Source organism: Haliotis asinina, chromosome 7 (assembly GCF_037392515.1).
Source record: "Haliotis asinina isolate JCU_RB_2024 chromosome 7, JCU_Hal_asi_v2, whole genome shotgun sequence".
Classification (NCBI taxonomy): Eukaryota; Metazoa; Mollusca; class Gastropoda; order Lepetellida; family Haliotidae; genus Haliotis; species Haliotis asinina.
This window is the reverse complement of record NC_090286.1, coordinates 15,374,954-15,389,961: the sequence shown is the minus strand read 5'-3', so window position 1 is coordinate 15,389,961 and position 15,008 is coordinate 15,374,954. Positions and strand designations below refer to the sequence as shown.

The window sequence follows — 15,008 nt, the reverse complement described above, 5'->3', positions numbered from 1 at the left end:
CGTCTCTTTCGGCAAGATTCTGAAGCAAAATCATGACTGGGACAGCAGAAATATATGGGCATCATGCATTGTACCCATGTGTGGAATCAAACCTGGGTCTTTCAACGAACGCTTTAACCACTAGGCTACCCCACCGCCCACATATTTAGTGTGTATGTGATGTATTGTGATGTAATTTATATAATTTGTGCTGTATTCGAAAGGTATGTCAAATGATATATATGTCTGTGGTAAGTTAAAGTAAACTGGACAAACACAATGAAAATTTGGGCACCAGGGCCCACTTGCACAAAGCAATCTTAGCGCTAAGACTATCTTACGCCTATGTTGAAGAATGGGAGTTACAATCATTGTAGCCTTAAGATCGCTTCGTGCAAGTCAGTCCAGGGCAGTTAGGCAAAGTGCACTTCCATTCCATATTGATCCATTTCCTGATATAAACTGTCATACTGCTGTATGAGATGCATTTGTTTTATTGTAGGTATTGTTGTTAGTTCAGCTAGCTAAACAATGGTATAGCTGAACTAGTATTGTTATTTACTAAACCAGGAAACATAGTGACAAATATTTAACAGCACACTTCATACAGTTTATGTTTTGGGTTCAGAAATGTGGGTTGATCTGCAATTTAGGGTAGGGGTATGTTTCTGTATTTTGAGTTTGTATAGTAGACTTTTCTGTATACAGAAACATAACTGGAGTACATATCTGTAGTACTTGTACCAACTGGTAGGCCCCTTCAGCTTATGTAGTATGATATTTGTTGTTTCCAGTGGTCACCCAGAGACCCCAGTTTTAAACCTTTGACCTCCCAAATAATTACAGTCAGTCTGAAAGTCCCCAGGGATTACAAATATATTAAGGACATGAGAAATGAAACAAGATTACTATCGTAATTCAACTGATTCAGATGATCAACTTCACTATCATAACACTGTGACTATTCCACTTCCAGAAAAAGGTGTTCATGAAGGCAAGTTACAGTGCATGATCCTGGACAATGAATGGGGAACGTTGTTTGGAAGGATTGTCAGGATTCATTTATCCATCAGCACAGTATGCAAGAGGTATCAGTACACCACCTAAACCATATGCCAGTATATAGTCTTACTTTCTTTTTTATTTTTATCCCCATGAAATGTTTCATGATCTTCCAGTAGGGTTGACTGTACATCTAAAGTGATCTGCATGTATGGGTGGGGGTGTATCTTGGGCAGGCCAGGATCTCTTGATTCCCACTTAGATACCAAGATGCATCTTAACATGAATGATAGCATAGTACTCTGCTATTGTTAAAATGTATATGCCAATAAACTGATTGAAGACTTTATTCATTTTCCACTAAAGACAGTTCCAGTGTGAATGTGACATCATGTGCACCATGCTTCTTCCCCCACCACTGCATGGCAAACAACACTTGTCTCCCAAGCACAGCAGGTCTCAGCTGTGAAGTGTGCTTCCATGCAAGGACAGATCAAGGTACAATCAAAGATTAAATACATAATTCCAAAATGATGTAAGTAACATATAGGCATTACTCTGATGATTCTGTATTTTGCCATATATGATTTTGCATTTCTTTCATAGTCTTTCATGCTTAAGACTATGTGAAAAATATATAATATTGAATGCATGTTGACTACATTGAGTAAAGTAAATCTCTCATACTAGTACTTGGATTATGAGATTGCAAGTTTAGACATAGTAAAAAGAAATTTAATCTTCATTCTTTTGCTAAATCCTCTTTCCGATCAAACTCCTTCATCAGTAGAAGATATGACAATATATGATCAGACTGAACAATAGATGAGTAACTGAGTATAGTGCTAAGACCCTGTTAGTGACAGTACATACCTTGGTGGCAGTTTTTAGTGCTGCAAGCCCCTGTGCTGTGTACAACACCCATGGTTTTATGGGACAACCTTTGCTGTCCTGCTACATTCGTAAGCTAGGCAACAGGTTGTCTTTACAACAACTGTATGCAGTTTAGGGAATACAGAATGATTGCATGAATGTTTCAGGTTATCAACTGGTGGGAAATACATGTTTCCTCTGCAGCCCAATTCCACTAGCTGCTATAGCTATGGGTATCTACATCCTTCTCATTGTACTTTGTGTGGCTGTCAGTGGATTTAAAACAGCTGCAGTCACAAAGGTGGGAATCTGTGTTGCATAAACTGTAGATGTACTACTAATCGTATCATTCTGTGTAGTAAGTAGTACCTAAATCTACTACTAACAATACCATACTGTGTAGTAAGTAGTACCTAAATCTACTACTACTAATAGAGTTCTGTGTAGTAAGTAGTACCTAAATCTACTACTAACAATACCATACTGTGTAGTAAGTAGTACCTAAATCTACTACTAACAATACCATACTGTGTAGTAAGTAGTACCTAAATCTACTACTACTAATAGAGTTCTGTGTAGTAAGTAGTACCTAAAACTACTACTACTAATAGAGTTCTGTGTAGTAAGTGGTACCTAAATCTACTACTAACAATACCATACTGTGTAGTAAGTAGTACCTAAATCTACTACTAACAATACCATACTGTGTAGTAAGTAGTACCTAAATCTACTACTAACAATACCATACTGTGTAGTAAGTAGTACCTAAATCTACTACTAACAATACCATACTGTGTAGTAAGTAGTACCTAAATCTACTACTAACAATACCATACTGTGTAGTAAGTAGTACCTAAATCTACTACTAACAATACCATACTGTGTAGTAAGTGGTACCTAAATCTACTACTAACAATACCATACTGTGTAGTAAGTAGTACCTAAATCTACTACTAACAATACCATACTGTGTAGTAAGTAGTACCTAAATCTACTACTAACAATACCATACTGTGTAGTAAGTAGTACCTAAATCTACTACTAACAATACCATACTGTGTAGTAAGTAGTACCTAAATCTACTACTAACAATACCATAATGTGTAGTAAGTGGTACCTAAATCTACTACTAACAATACCATACTGTGTAGTAAGTGGTACCTAAATCTACTACTAACAATACCATACTGTGTAGTAAGTGGTACCTAAATCTACTACTAACAATACCATACTGTGTAGTAAGTGGTACCTAAATCTACTACTAACAATACCATACTGTGTAGTAAGTAGTACCTAAATCTACTACTAACAACACCATACTGTGTAGTAAGTAGTACCTAAATCTACTACTAACAATACCATACTGTGTAGTAAGTAGTACCTAAATCTACTACTAACAATACCATACTGTGTAGTAAGTGGTACCTAAATCTACTACTAACAATACCATACTGTGTAGTAAGTAGTACCTAAATCTACTACTAACAATACCATACTGTGTAGTAAGTAGTACCTAAATCTACTACTACTAATAGAGTTCTGTGTAGTAAGTAGTACCTAAATCTACTACTACTGATAGAGTTCTGTGTAGTAAGTGGTACCTAAATCTACTACTAACAATACCATACTGTGTAGTAAGTAGCACCTAAATCTACTACTACTGATAGAGTTCTGTGTAGTAAGTGGTACCTAAATCTACTACTAAGAATACCATACTGTGTAGTAAGTAGTACCTAAATCTACTACTACTAATAGAGTTCTGTGTAGTAAGTGGTACCTAAATCTACTACTAACAATACCATACTGTGTAGTAAGTAGTACCTAAATCTACTACTACTAATAGAGTTCTGTGTAGTAAGTGGTACCTAAATCTACTACTACTAATAGAGTTCTGTGTAGTAAGTAGCACCTAAATCTACTACTACCGATAGAGTTCTGTGTAGTAAGTAGTACCTAAATCTACTACTACTAATAGAGTTCTGTGTAGTAAGTGGTATCTAAATCTACTACTACTAATAGAGTTCTGTGTAGTAAGTGGTACCTAAATCTACTACTACTAATAGAGTTCTGTGTAGTAAGTAGCACCTAAATCTACTACTACCGATAGAGTTCTGTGTAGTAAGTAGTACCTAAATCTACTACTACTAATAGAGTTCTGTGTAGTAAGTGGTATCTAAATCTACTACTACTAATATAGTTCTGTGTAGTAAGTGGTACCTAAATCTGCTACTACTAATAGAGTTCTGTGTAGTAAGTAGTACCTAAATCTACTACTACTAATAGAGTTCTGTGTAGTAAGTGGTATCTAAATCTACTACTACTAATAGAGTTCTGTGTAGTAAGTAGCACCTAAATCTACTACTACTGATAGAGTTCTGTGTAGTAAGTAGTACCTAAATCTACTACTACTAATAGAGTTCTGTGTAGTAAGTGGTATCTAAATCTACTACTACTAATATAGTTCTGTGTAGTAAGTAGTACCTAAATCTGCTACTACTAATAGAGTTCTGTGTAGTAAGTGGTATCTAAATCTGCTACTACTAATAGAGTTCTGTGTTGTAAGTGGTACCTAAATCTGCTACTATTAACACCATTCTGTGTAGTAAGTAGTACCTAAATCTGCTACTACTAACACCATTCTGTGTAGTAAGTAGCACCTAAATCTACTACTACTAATAGAGTTCTGTGTAGTAAGTAGTACCTAAATCTACTACTACTAATAGAGTTCTGTGTAGAAAGTGGTATCTAAATCTGCTACTACTAATATAGTTCTGTGTAGTAAGTGGTACCTAAATCTACTACTACCAACACTACACTACAGCTACAGCTCTGTGGATGCTGCGGCGGTGGGGTAGCGTAGTGGTTAAGGCATTCTCTTGTCATGCCAAAGACCCGGGTTCGATTCCCCACATGGGTACAAAGTGTGAAGCCCATTTTCTGGTGATATTGCTGGAATATTGCTAAAAAGCGGCGTAAAACTTAACTCACTCACTCTGTGGATGCTATGCGGTTTTGATGTGTATTTTATTATTTCTATCTCAGAGACATATTTTGTGTATCACATCATAAGCATACGACCTGAGAAGACAATCCAGAACAATACTGTCGTTTTATTTGCAGCTGAAGATATTGATGAACTTCATGCAGCTGGTTTACCTGTCTTTCTTTGTAAAAGTACAGTGGCCATCATTTATGTCTCATGTTGCTGCTCTTCTGTCTTTCTCCACCTTCACCTCAGACATCATGATGGCAGGTACCTTGATTCATTAATCAGTGTAAGGAAAACTGCTCTTCAATGTTTTTGTGTTATACAGATGTTTGCTGTTTCCAAAACATATCTTCTGTGATATGCAGCATGCACAGCTTCTCATTTCTTGCTCTGTGGGTTAATCAATGCATGAAAAATGAAAGTCTCCATTTCAGAGTGCCTTTGGTCAGGTGTAAAGTGGTCCAGTTATCTGCGATGGGGTACTGCCATAGGTATCCCAAGTGTCATTGTCTCTTTTGGTATTTGTTTGGACCAGGCATTGGTAAGTTAAATCTTGTTAACTCATTTGCCATGCGTTTAGCGTGATGTCGAGTATACAATGTATAGTATTAGGCTCCGTCTGTCCACCTGTACGAAATGGAATAATCAAAGAACGGTAGCCTACGTTCTTTTCATATTTTTCATATAAGTTCATCACAGTATGAGAAAGGGGTAAATTAGGTTTGGTGACCTTGACCTTCATGTCAAGGTCACAGTGGGATTTTAGTGTCATACCCTTGTCAGCACGATATCTCAAGAACTGGTGGTTGGATTTTTTTCATGTTAGACACCAAGCTTTGGCATAGGGCCCAGTTGATTTTGGTGACTGTCACATCATTTTCAAGGTCACACTGACACCTAAGGTTTCAGCATGGTTACCTCGAGGTTTTACTCGTCAGCAAGATATCTCAAGATCGGGTCACTGGATTTTCTTCATATTTTCACCACACTTCATTTACAGATGGTGTAGGGCCCAGTCGATTTTGGTGACCTTCATGTCATTTTCAAGGTCACTGGGACACTTTGAAGGTTTCAGCATAAAGTTTGATTTGATAATTTACGATAGGGGGATAATATCACCTTAGTGACATTGCTTGTTCTATATTTCAAATTATGTTTTAGGGGTTGTTACTGACAAGAAAATTATTGTTGCCGGATTGTAGAATCTAACATTATATAGTATTGATTCATACTTCTTGGTGGCAGTAACATGTAACACAAAGTTTTGTACCAGAAATTAATTTTGAGATAGATTGCTCTTCATCGAGAGTATCAATTTCTGAATATGTAATGACTGAAATAAAATCAAATTACAATACTTTTGCTATATTTGTATTCATATGCACGAGGCCTTGAACACCATATCCATTTACCATATCACTTTATTGGGTGCCTGTATCTAAGTCGAAAAGTCAAGTTAGCTGGACAGTACTTATAGACCTTATAGTTATTACCTAAGAATGCTGTATGTTGGCATTAATCAAGATAAGTTGACGTGTTTCTTGTGTAGGACAAAAAGGTAAAGGCTGCTAAGCATGAGCCTATGCGAGTGGTGGTTGAGAGGCGCCGTACTGTTATACGCAACTTCATCTTCCTTGTTGTGCTGTCCTACTACATGCCGGTAACCCTCAGCGCCATTCAGAGTTTCTCCTGCACACAAACATTTGGACAGGTTGGTCAGACAATGACAGTCCTGAAGTGTCAACTTTCCACCATGAAAAATTAAAGAAATACTTTGAGTCAAAGGAAAATCTGCTTGTCTTCATGGTGGAATAAATTTCATAATATCCTTGGTATGGGAGGTATGTTGTGTGAATGAAGATTGTGATTACTTTTGGAGGTATGTTGTGTGAATGAAGATTGTGATTATTTTGTCTGGGAGGTATGTTGTGTGAATGAAGATTGTGATTACTTTGTCTAGGAGGTTTGTTGTGTGAATGAAAATTGTGATTACTTTGGGAGGTATGTTGTATGAATGAAGATTGTGATTACTTTGTCTAGGAGGTATGTTGTATGAATGAAGATTGTGATTACTTTGTGTGAGGTATGTTGTATGAATGAAGATTGCGATTACTTTGTCTAGGAGGTATGTTTTTCGAATAAAAGATTGTGTGTGATTACCTGGTCTGAGAGGTATGTTGTGTGAATGAAGATTGTTTGTGATTATTTGTCTAGGAGGTATGTGTTTTGAACGAAGATTGTCTTTGATTACTTGGTCTGAGAGGTATGTTGTGTGAATGAAGATTGTTTGTGATTATTTGTCTAGGAGGTATGTGTTTTGAACGAAGATTGTCTTTGATTACTTGGTCTGAGAGGTATGTTGTGTGAATGAAGATTGTTTGTGATTATTTGTCTAGGAGGTATGTGTTTTGAACGAAGATTGTCTTTGATTACTTGGTCTGAGAGGTATGTTGTGTGAATGAAGATTGTTTGTGATTATTTGTCTAGGAGGTATGTGTTTTGAACGAAGATTGTCTTTGATTACTTGGTCTGAGAGGTATGTTGTGTGAATGAAGATTGTTTGTGATTATTTGTCTAGGAGGTATGTGTTTTGAACGAAGATTGTCTTTGATTACTTGGTCTGAGAGGTATGTTGTGTGAATGAAGATTGTTTGTGATTATTTGTCTAGGAGGTATGTGTTTTGAACGAAGATTGTCTTTGATTACTTGGTCTGAGAGGTATGTTGTGTGAATGAAGATTGTTTGTGATTATTTGTCTAGGAGGTATGTGTTTTGAACGAAGATTGTCTTTGATTACTTGGTCTGAGAGGTATGTTGTGTGAATGAAGATAAGACTGTCCATGAGTATCATTGATTCTCCAGTAATTAGCATATCTACATACATAATTACAAGTTGTGACAATGGAAATCAGTTAAGGAATAATTTACGGACGGTTCTATTTTCCATGTATAGTTATGTCATTTTGATAACCTGACTGGTATCATGGCAATCTACTGCTTAGAGTAGATTGCTGTGCAGGTCAATCAGTCATTTGTCTTGTTCAGATTTGATTATTTACCAGCCTTGGTCAGAAAGTTGGGATTTTTTGTGTGCAGTATTAGACAACAATACAAGCCATACAAGTTAGAACTATCCGCTACATTTTGTCTACAGTGGTGCATTCCCAAGAGCATGTAGGTCCCAAGCACATTTAGACAGTCACAGTATCTTAGAAGCGCCAAATAGAATTTGTGGAAACCAGAATATTTAGAACAGAAGTATTTTTATGCTTTTGTAATGAAACGTTTATGTGCTGAATACTGATTAATATGTTGCAGAATATGGTGTTGGACACAGGCCTGTTTCCAGACAATGTTTTCCTGTATGACCACACAGTCTCCTGTGATGACTTTCTGTTCCAGGTACCTTCTCATTATTGGTTGTTCATTTATTTAACATTGGTCCTAACGTCTACTTACGCTGCCATCAAATAACTGTGTATGCTTAGTTCTTGTCTTTCCTACAAATTGAATGCTACTATCAGAAGGCACCTAGAGTATAACTGACACCTAATTTCAAAGTCGTGTAAGCTTTATGGAGGATTAGTGTAGATTCAGGCATTTTGCCATTAAAAGATGTAATGTAGTAGGCAATCTTTTCCCTTGAGTTTCAAGAAAAGTACATAAGCAACTTTGGTGGGTTTTTTTTTCAAGTCATTCAGCTTTCATTATGCACACCTGTGTCTTTTGCCAGTTTTGCTAATTTACTTCTAATGTCCTAAGGCAAAATTGTCACTCCCTGTAATTGACAATTAGAAGAGTTATAAGGCAGATAATTTAGGTTTATTTTAGGGCTGACTTCAGGAAATATGACTTTCTGAAAATGGCCAAAGCAACACAGTGACTTGATTTTACTGTGGAGAATTGCACTTCATCCTTCCTTGTGACAAACTTTAAATACTAGGCTATCCCACTCCACAAACCTTGCAATGGTTATGTCGTGCATTTCAAGGCCTGCTTGTCTGTTGTCTGTGGGCATAGGTGTTCTTCCCTACCACAGAACAAATATAACAGTAGTTGGGCTAGTAGCCTCCCTCAAAATTTTTATTTGAATTATATCATCATCACCACATCTATAATTAAACCCACTGTTTTGACCATTTACTCAAGTAACTAAACTTGCTTGTGTATGATAATTTGTTATGGTGCCCAAACTCTACAACAGCATTAGTGAATGTTAAGCAATGTCTATATATAATTATCCTATTAAAGCCATAGCCACTGTCCAGAGCTTACTGTAGTACTTTATAAGTCATGCCACTTCCATGATGAGTGTTTAAAAGTGGTTAATTTCAAAATAGTCTATTTGTTAACATTAGAATTATTAAAAACTTAGGTCTGTTGAGAAGCATCTATTTTTATATACTTAAGAGTGCTAATTACCCAATAAGGATAAGAATTTGGTGTCTAGGTTTATCACAGTAAAAGAAAAGTCTGTCAGGTTTGGTGACCTTGACCTTCACACACTGGTCAAGGTCTAAGTGACTCATCAAAATATTTTTGCGTTTGAACGACTACAGTGCGAGATATCAAGAGAGTTTGAGAGTAATGTTTTTGTTGACATTTTACTTCATCTTAAACTATTATCTTCATTTTCATTTCTTCTTAAGTTTAATTTGAAAATATGCGGTAGTGGATTCTGTCACCTTAGTGATATTGCTTGTTTTATCAAGGCTATGATAAAATAAGATAAGTCTTTATTATCCCCAGGAAAATTTCATAAAGCAGCCTTAAATAACATTGCTCATGGTAATCATAAAACTTTTGTTTATAATAATCATGATATAAATGCATAAATTCAATACACAAACATTGATGCTGACTAGAATTTTGACAATTGGAAGACAAGCGATTCATTAGATACTAGCTGGAACAAATGAGTGGCGAACCAACCCTGTTTGTTCTAAAAAAAATGAAGCAGCCTCAGTTCAGAACTTAATAATGAATATTCCGAAAAGAGTATATGTGTAGGATCACTTGAAATTTGTCCATTTTATATATTTTCTCAGAATTTTGAATCTAAGACTGTACCCAAATATTTGTATTCAGTTTCTCTTTCAGTTTCATTATTTTCAGTGTTTACAGCATTTATTGTTCACTTAGCTTTTCTGAAATCTATGATCACATCTTTGCTTTTTTGCACATGCAAAAATAAAAAAAAGTTTGATTTACACCATTCTACAAATTCTGAAATTTCATCTCTATAGCTTAGTGCTGATTCCCTATTAAGCCTACCAATGCAGCAGCATCTACGAATTTGACTGTAAAACATGTTTCTGTGTTGGATACACTGTCATTGGTCAAACAATATGAACAAGATTGGTTTAAGTAACACAACTTTGTGGAGCACGAGTTAATGTGTTTCCAATTAATGATTTCACATTATTAACTTGTACAAATTGTTGTCTGTTAACTAGAAATGAATTGATCCATTTGATGATATTGGAATTAACATTCATCTGAAAAGTTAACAAATGAGGTTGAATAGTACTAAAGGCAGATGAAAAATCAACAAACATTATTCTCACATATGTACCATAGTTTTCTGAATACTTATCATCTACCCCTTGTTTTGTTCTGTATGCAAATTGTAATGGGTTCAAGAGCATGGCTGACTTCATTCAACAATAAGATCTTAATACACCCCAAACATTTCATGGTAATAGAGGTTAGGGCCACTGGCCTGAAGTTGTTATTAAGAGAAGGATTTTTCGTTTTTGGTAGTGGAATAACTGTAGAGGTTTTTCAAGGAAGAAATTAAAAGAGAGTTAATTGATATCTGAAATAGCCTTTGAAAAATAACTAGCTGATGATATAGACTATAAAAGGGTCCTTGCATGACAGTTATGAAGATAGTCTCATAGCATTGAAATGAGACAAAGACCTCTCTTAGGTTGCTTAGATTTTTGTACATGAGGAAATTAACATAAAATGTCATTCAATGTCCCATTAATTTCACAAAACCGGCATAACTGTAAGGATTTCTCAGGTGATAAGAATCTTCCTGTGTTGATCCTTGGACAGTTTAAACTGAGTCTGAGGCAGGTAATGTTATTACTACAGTTCTTGTACCAAAGGTATGGAGTTCAAGCAGCAGGCGTCACATCTTGACTGGTCATAAATATCTGAGTTTCTAGGACACAGATGGAACCAAATCCATATATTCAAAGCAGTGCAGATAATAGAGCTGTACAAGTTTGCTGTTGTTATTCCTTGGTAAACAGTGTTGTTTATACAATATTTCAAACAATGAGTCAAGATGTAATATTCAATGAGCAGTGTTTGCGTTAGTGTTTTTGCGTTTTTTCACGGCAAAAATTGACAAAAACATGCAAAAAATATTTGACATGCGTGTTCTGGACGCATAGATTCTGATCTATTTATTTAAATCTATTTGATCTATTTATTTTACGTACCTTAAAGCAGCAAGATATAAAAAAGCAAGACACTTTTGAAGTGATTCAGGATTGTAAGGAAAATTTTACGTGCAAAAGATCTGAGCTACATATTTATAACTTTATTTCTGCACGTGCTCTTACAAAACCTACCATGAACACTGATGGGAATGTAAACTTTCAAGCGATAAACCTTTTCAGTCATATAGAACTCTTAACAACCCTATATCTCACATCCCAATAGTGTAAAAAGGTTATGTTTGAGAATCTATTCGTTTAAGATGTATTTTTGGTGAAAGAAATCCAAGCTTAGGGATAACAGATTTGACTTGTAACAGAGCCTTCTTTTCTCTGGTAGCGAGATTTATTATCAATGAGATTAACAATATGCCAAGGTTTCTGTGTTTGTTTACATCCTTGACACTAACTTTCCATTCATATGAATATTCTTCTAGTAAAAGAAACTGTATGGAAAATGAGAAATCAAAAAGTCACTTATGGTCTCACCCAGCTGACAGTTCCCTATTTGTTACAAGGGAGGAGTGCTAGGAGAGGCACAGCCAGGTAAGCAAGAAAGGATGGAGATGCCACAGTGCAGGTAAATGAATCAATAACTTTGTTGGGACTTTCTGCACATGCTGTGCATACACCTGGCTGTGTCTCTCCTTGCATCCCTCCCTCGTAACAGATACTGAACTTTGTCAAAATTTTAATGAGTTTGTTAAACAACATTTTTATTTAGAGGACATAAATTCTGCAAACAAAATGCACAGAGTTGGTCTGATGTCTTGATTATGATCAACTTTCCATTGAGTATTTTATGTTTATTAGTGTTTGAGTTAGATTGTAATTCATTGGTTTGTTTTTTATCTACACGGACTATAGTGATGGAAATCGGAAACTGAATCCACTATGGATTATCGGAGGACTTGTGGTGAATCATTACCAATTATAATCGAAATATATACATTTTTAATGTAATCACAAATTTTAAGGGTTTTCCCCCAGTTTTTATCTGATTACTTTATAACTAATACTGTCATGCAAGAAAGACACTGGAATTGTAATTAAAAAATGGAAGTGGCTAAAATTAAAACATTTATCAGTACTTCTTATTACATTCACAATAGATGTATACATAAACAGGTTGCAATAATAGTTGATAAATATGAAACTATGAATACAATGCATGTAGCTGTATGCTGTTGAGCACATTTGGTTGTGAATATTGTCAAATCTCATGGTTAGTTAACTTCATTCAAGTGTGTTATGCTGCAAATGCTGATTAATTGAAAATGTTTTTTCACAGTGAGTAATTATGTTTAATATCTCTTTCGATCAATTTTCTATCTTTGGAACACCACTAAAAATAACTTTGATTACAAAACACATACCGAATTGATAGTGTTAAACTTTTATTTATAGATGTTACTGTTTTTGGAAAAGACTTACTATACCAAATTCTTACAAACTTGAATTTTACAAAATTGTTTTGCGAAAGGTTACAGATTTTGACAATAATTATATCTTGTATTGCTTGTGGCGATTTGAACTTGGTAATTGATTTTTCCAGAGATACAAATTTTTTTGAAAATATTAAACCCACATGCTAGGGATCAGGCAGTAGAATTGATGGGTCAATGAAATCTAGTGATCTAGATTTGGCATTATCACAAAGCTGTGCATGTATATATGAAAGAGAAAAAAACAAACTGTGATGCATGCAAGTCCAAATTATTATTTTTTATCTGAAAATCTGCACTGTCACATTAGTAATTCAAATATTATGACAGATTACATGTCTGATCTGTGGTTACAATATTCAGAATTTAATAATTCACTGCTTAGGAACACCAAATAAAGCATATGAAGCATCTGTTACAGTTTTTAATCCATTGATCAACATTTTTAGCTATACCAAGCTAGTAAAACCTGTCCCTGTAGACAGTGTTTTCTTGGCCACTTTATTGCTCGCTTGATAAATTCTGCAGGGAGAAAAATTTGCTTCTTCTCTTATCTATCTATGATAGTAATTCTCTACAACTTTTTATAAATTTTGTATCTGAAGGTGATTGAAATCTCTGACAAGATGTAGGGATATCCTCTGGAATCTTTTGGTGATGTATTTCAGCAATGACTGTTGGCAAGCTTGCACTTCCAAACTTTAATACTGTCAATTACATAATTATTGTGTCTCAATATTTTTGCGCCTGTCGACCAACAGATATTTTGCCATGATATTGTTGCGACTTGCCTAATTCTCAAAACTATATTGCAACTGATAGTTCTACTTATTGTAAACCCAATCACATGTTAAACGTTGCCTCTAATCTTGAACTGAGCTTAGTAGAGTGCTTCTGTGTGTATGCAATCCTTGATGTTTTCCTAAAAACAACAGACACTGCATTGCCCAGATAAGCTGCAAATTTGACAATGACATCACCAAAGCTGTTGATCTCCATGATCTCTAGTGTGTTGAAACCTACCCCAGCCTGCTGGATGGTACTGGCCTGTCAAACAGTCTCTAAAGACTGTCTTGACTATCTGACATATTGATTGAGTAATTTTTGTTCAAGTATCATACCCCAAGTTGTTGTCATTGCTTAACTGATGTATTGCATAGAGCTGTTGATTATAGGAACTTGTCAGTAATAAAGAGATAATGAGACACCTTAGTTGTTGATCGTTTATTATGTTGGACCTGCAAATTGCGTCATATTTTCTCGAGCTTGTTAAAACTTTATGATTTGCAGTATTCATGCATATCCTCATAGCTGTTTACATACATGGTTAAAACAGGCATTCCTGCTCTCCAGGTTACCCTTTCTTAGAGATTTTGTCATTGTGGTTTGATGCAGGCAGTGCTGAAGAGCTTTGGGTGAATGTTCGTGATTAATGATGACCTATATGGAATGTATCCATGGAATGTATCCATTAACATCGTTATTTTATTTTCTGAGCAATTCTGAAGATATAGTGAAAAGGTCCTCTTTTTGAGACCCCGATATTTTGGTGATCCTATATAGGTCTAGGTTAGGTGGTATAAGCTACGAAACAACTTATTGTATATGTCTTGTGGTCTAAAACATGTACTGATTAATGAGTTACTGAGTGATCAGTGATAATGATTATTTTCATTGAAGTTTTTAAAAAAATTCCCAGTAAGTGTATTATAATATTTCAGTGCATACGTTCCAGACACTTTCCCAGTTACAGCAGGTTTTGTTTCTATGTGAACAGACCCTAAACTTTGTGTTGACGCTGTTTATGTTGGTGTACATCATACTGCTGCCTTTCTTGCTCATATTCTTCACACTTCGACAAAGGAAATGGGGGCTCCTACAGTACAAGTCAGCAAGATATGGGTAACTCATGTTTGCAGTAACATTTTGAACTCAATTGAAAAGCTAAGTGATTATTATTTGAATAAACACAGCATAGATAGGATACAATCTGAATTTACTTCAACCCTGTGACAGTTTGAAATCATACACTACTGTGTATTTTCAATGAATGCATGTCCGGTACCATCAGTAAGATAAACAATCAGTCGGTATCTAGTTGCAAAGAAGACCTGAATTACTAATAGTATTAGGATGGCATTCCGATGACAGTTTTTGTTGATAGGTCTGTTTGTGTCTGAATAAGTTGCCATCGTATGGTAAACCCCTGGTGCATTTGCTGTGTGACTATTCTAGGAGCCTTAAAATTGTAGGGCACCTTGAGTTTTG

General features: G+C 35.4%; 1 protein-coding gene across 1 annotated transcript in view; it reads left to right on the top strand.

The window, feature by feature from the left end:
- Nucleotides 1–1,000: 1,000 nt before the first annotated feature.
- The window catches only part of LOC137291859 (uncharacterized), a 30,624-nt gene continuing 16,616 nt past the window's right edge, over nt 1,001–15,008 (top strand). The window contains exons 1-8 of the mRNA XM_067823401.1: nt 1,001–1,067; nt 1,348–1,479; nt 2,022–2,155; nt 4,975–5,107; nt 5,278–5,384; nt 6,393–6,554; nt 8,162–8,245; nt 14,518–14,642. Of these exons, the coding sequence (XP_067679502.1) occupies nt 1,001–1,067; nt 1,348–1,479; nt 2,022–2,155; nt 4,975–5,107; nt 5,278–5,384; nt 6,393–6,554; nt 8,162–8,245; nt 14,518–14,642 (944 nt within the window). The remainder of the gene's footprint in view (nt 1,068–1,347; nt 1,480–2,021; nt 2,156–4,974; nt 5,108–5,277; nt 5,385–6,392; nt 6,555–8,161; nt 8,246–14,517; nt 14,643–15,008) is intronic.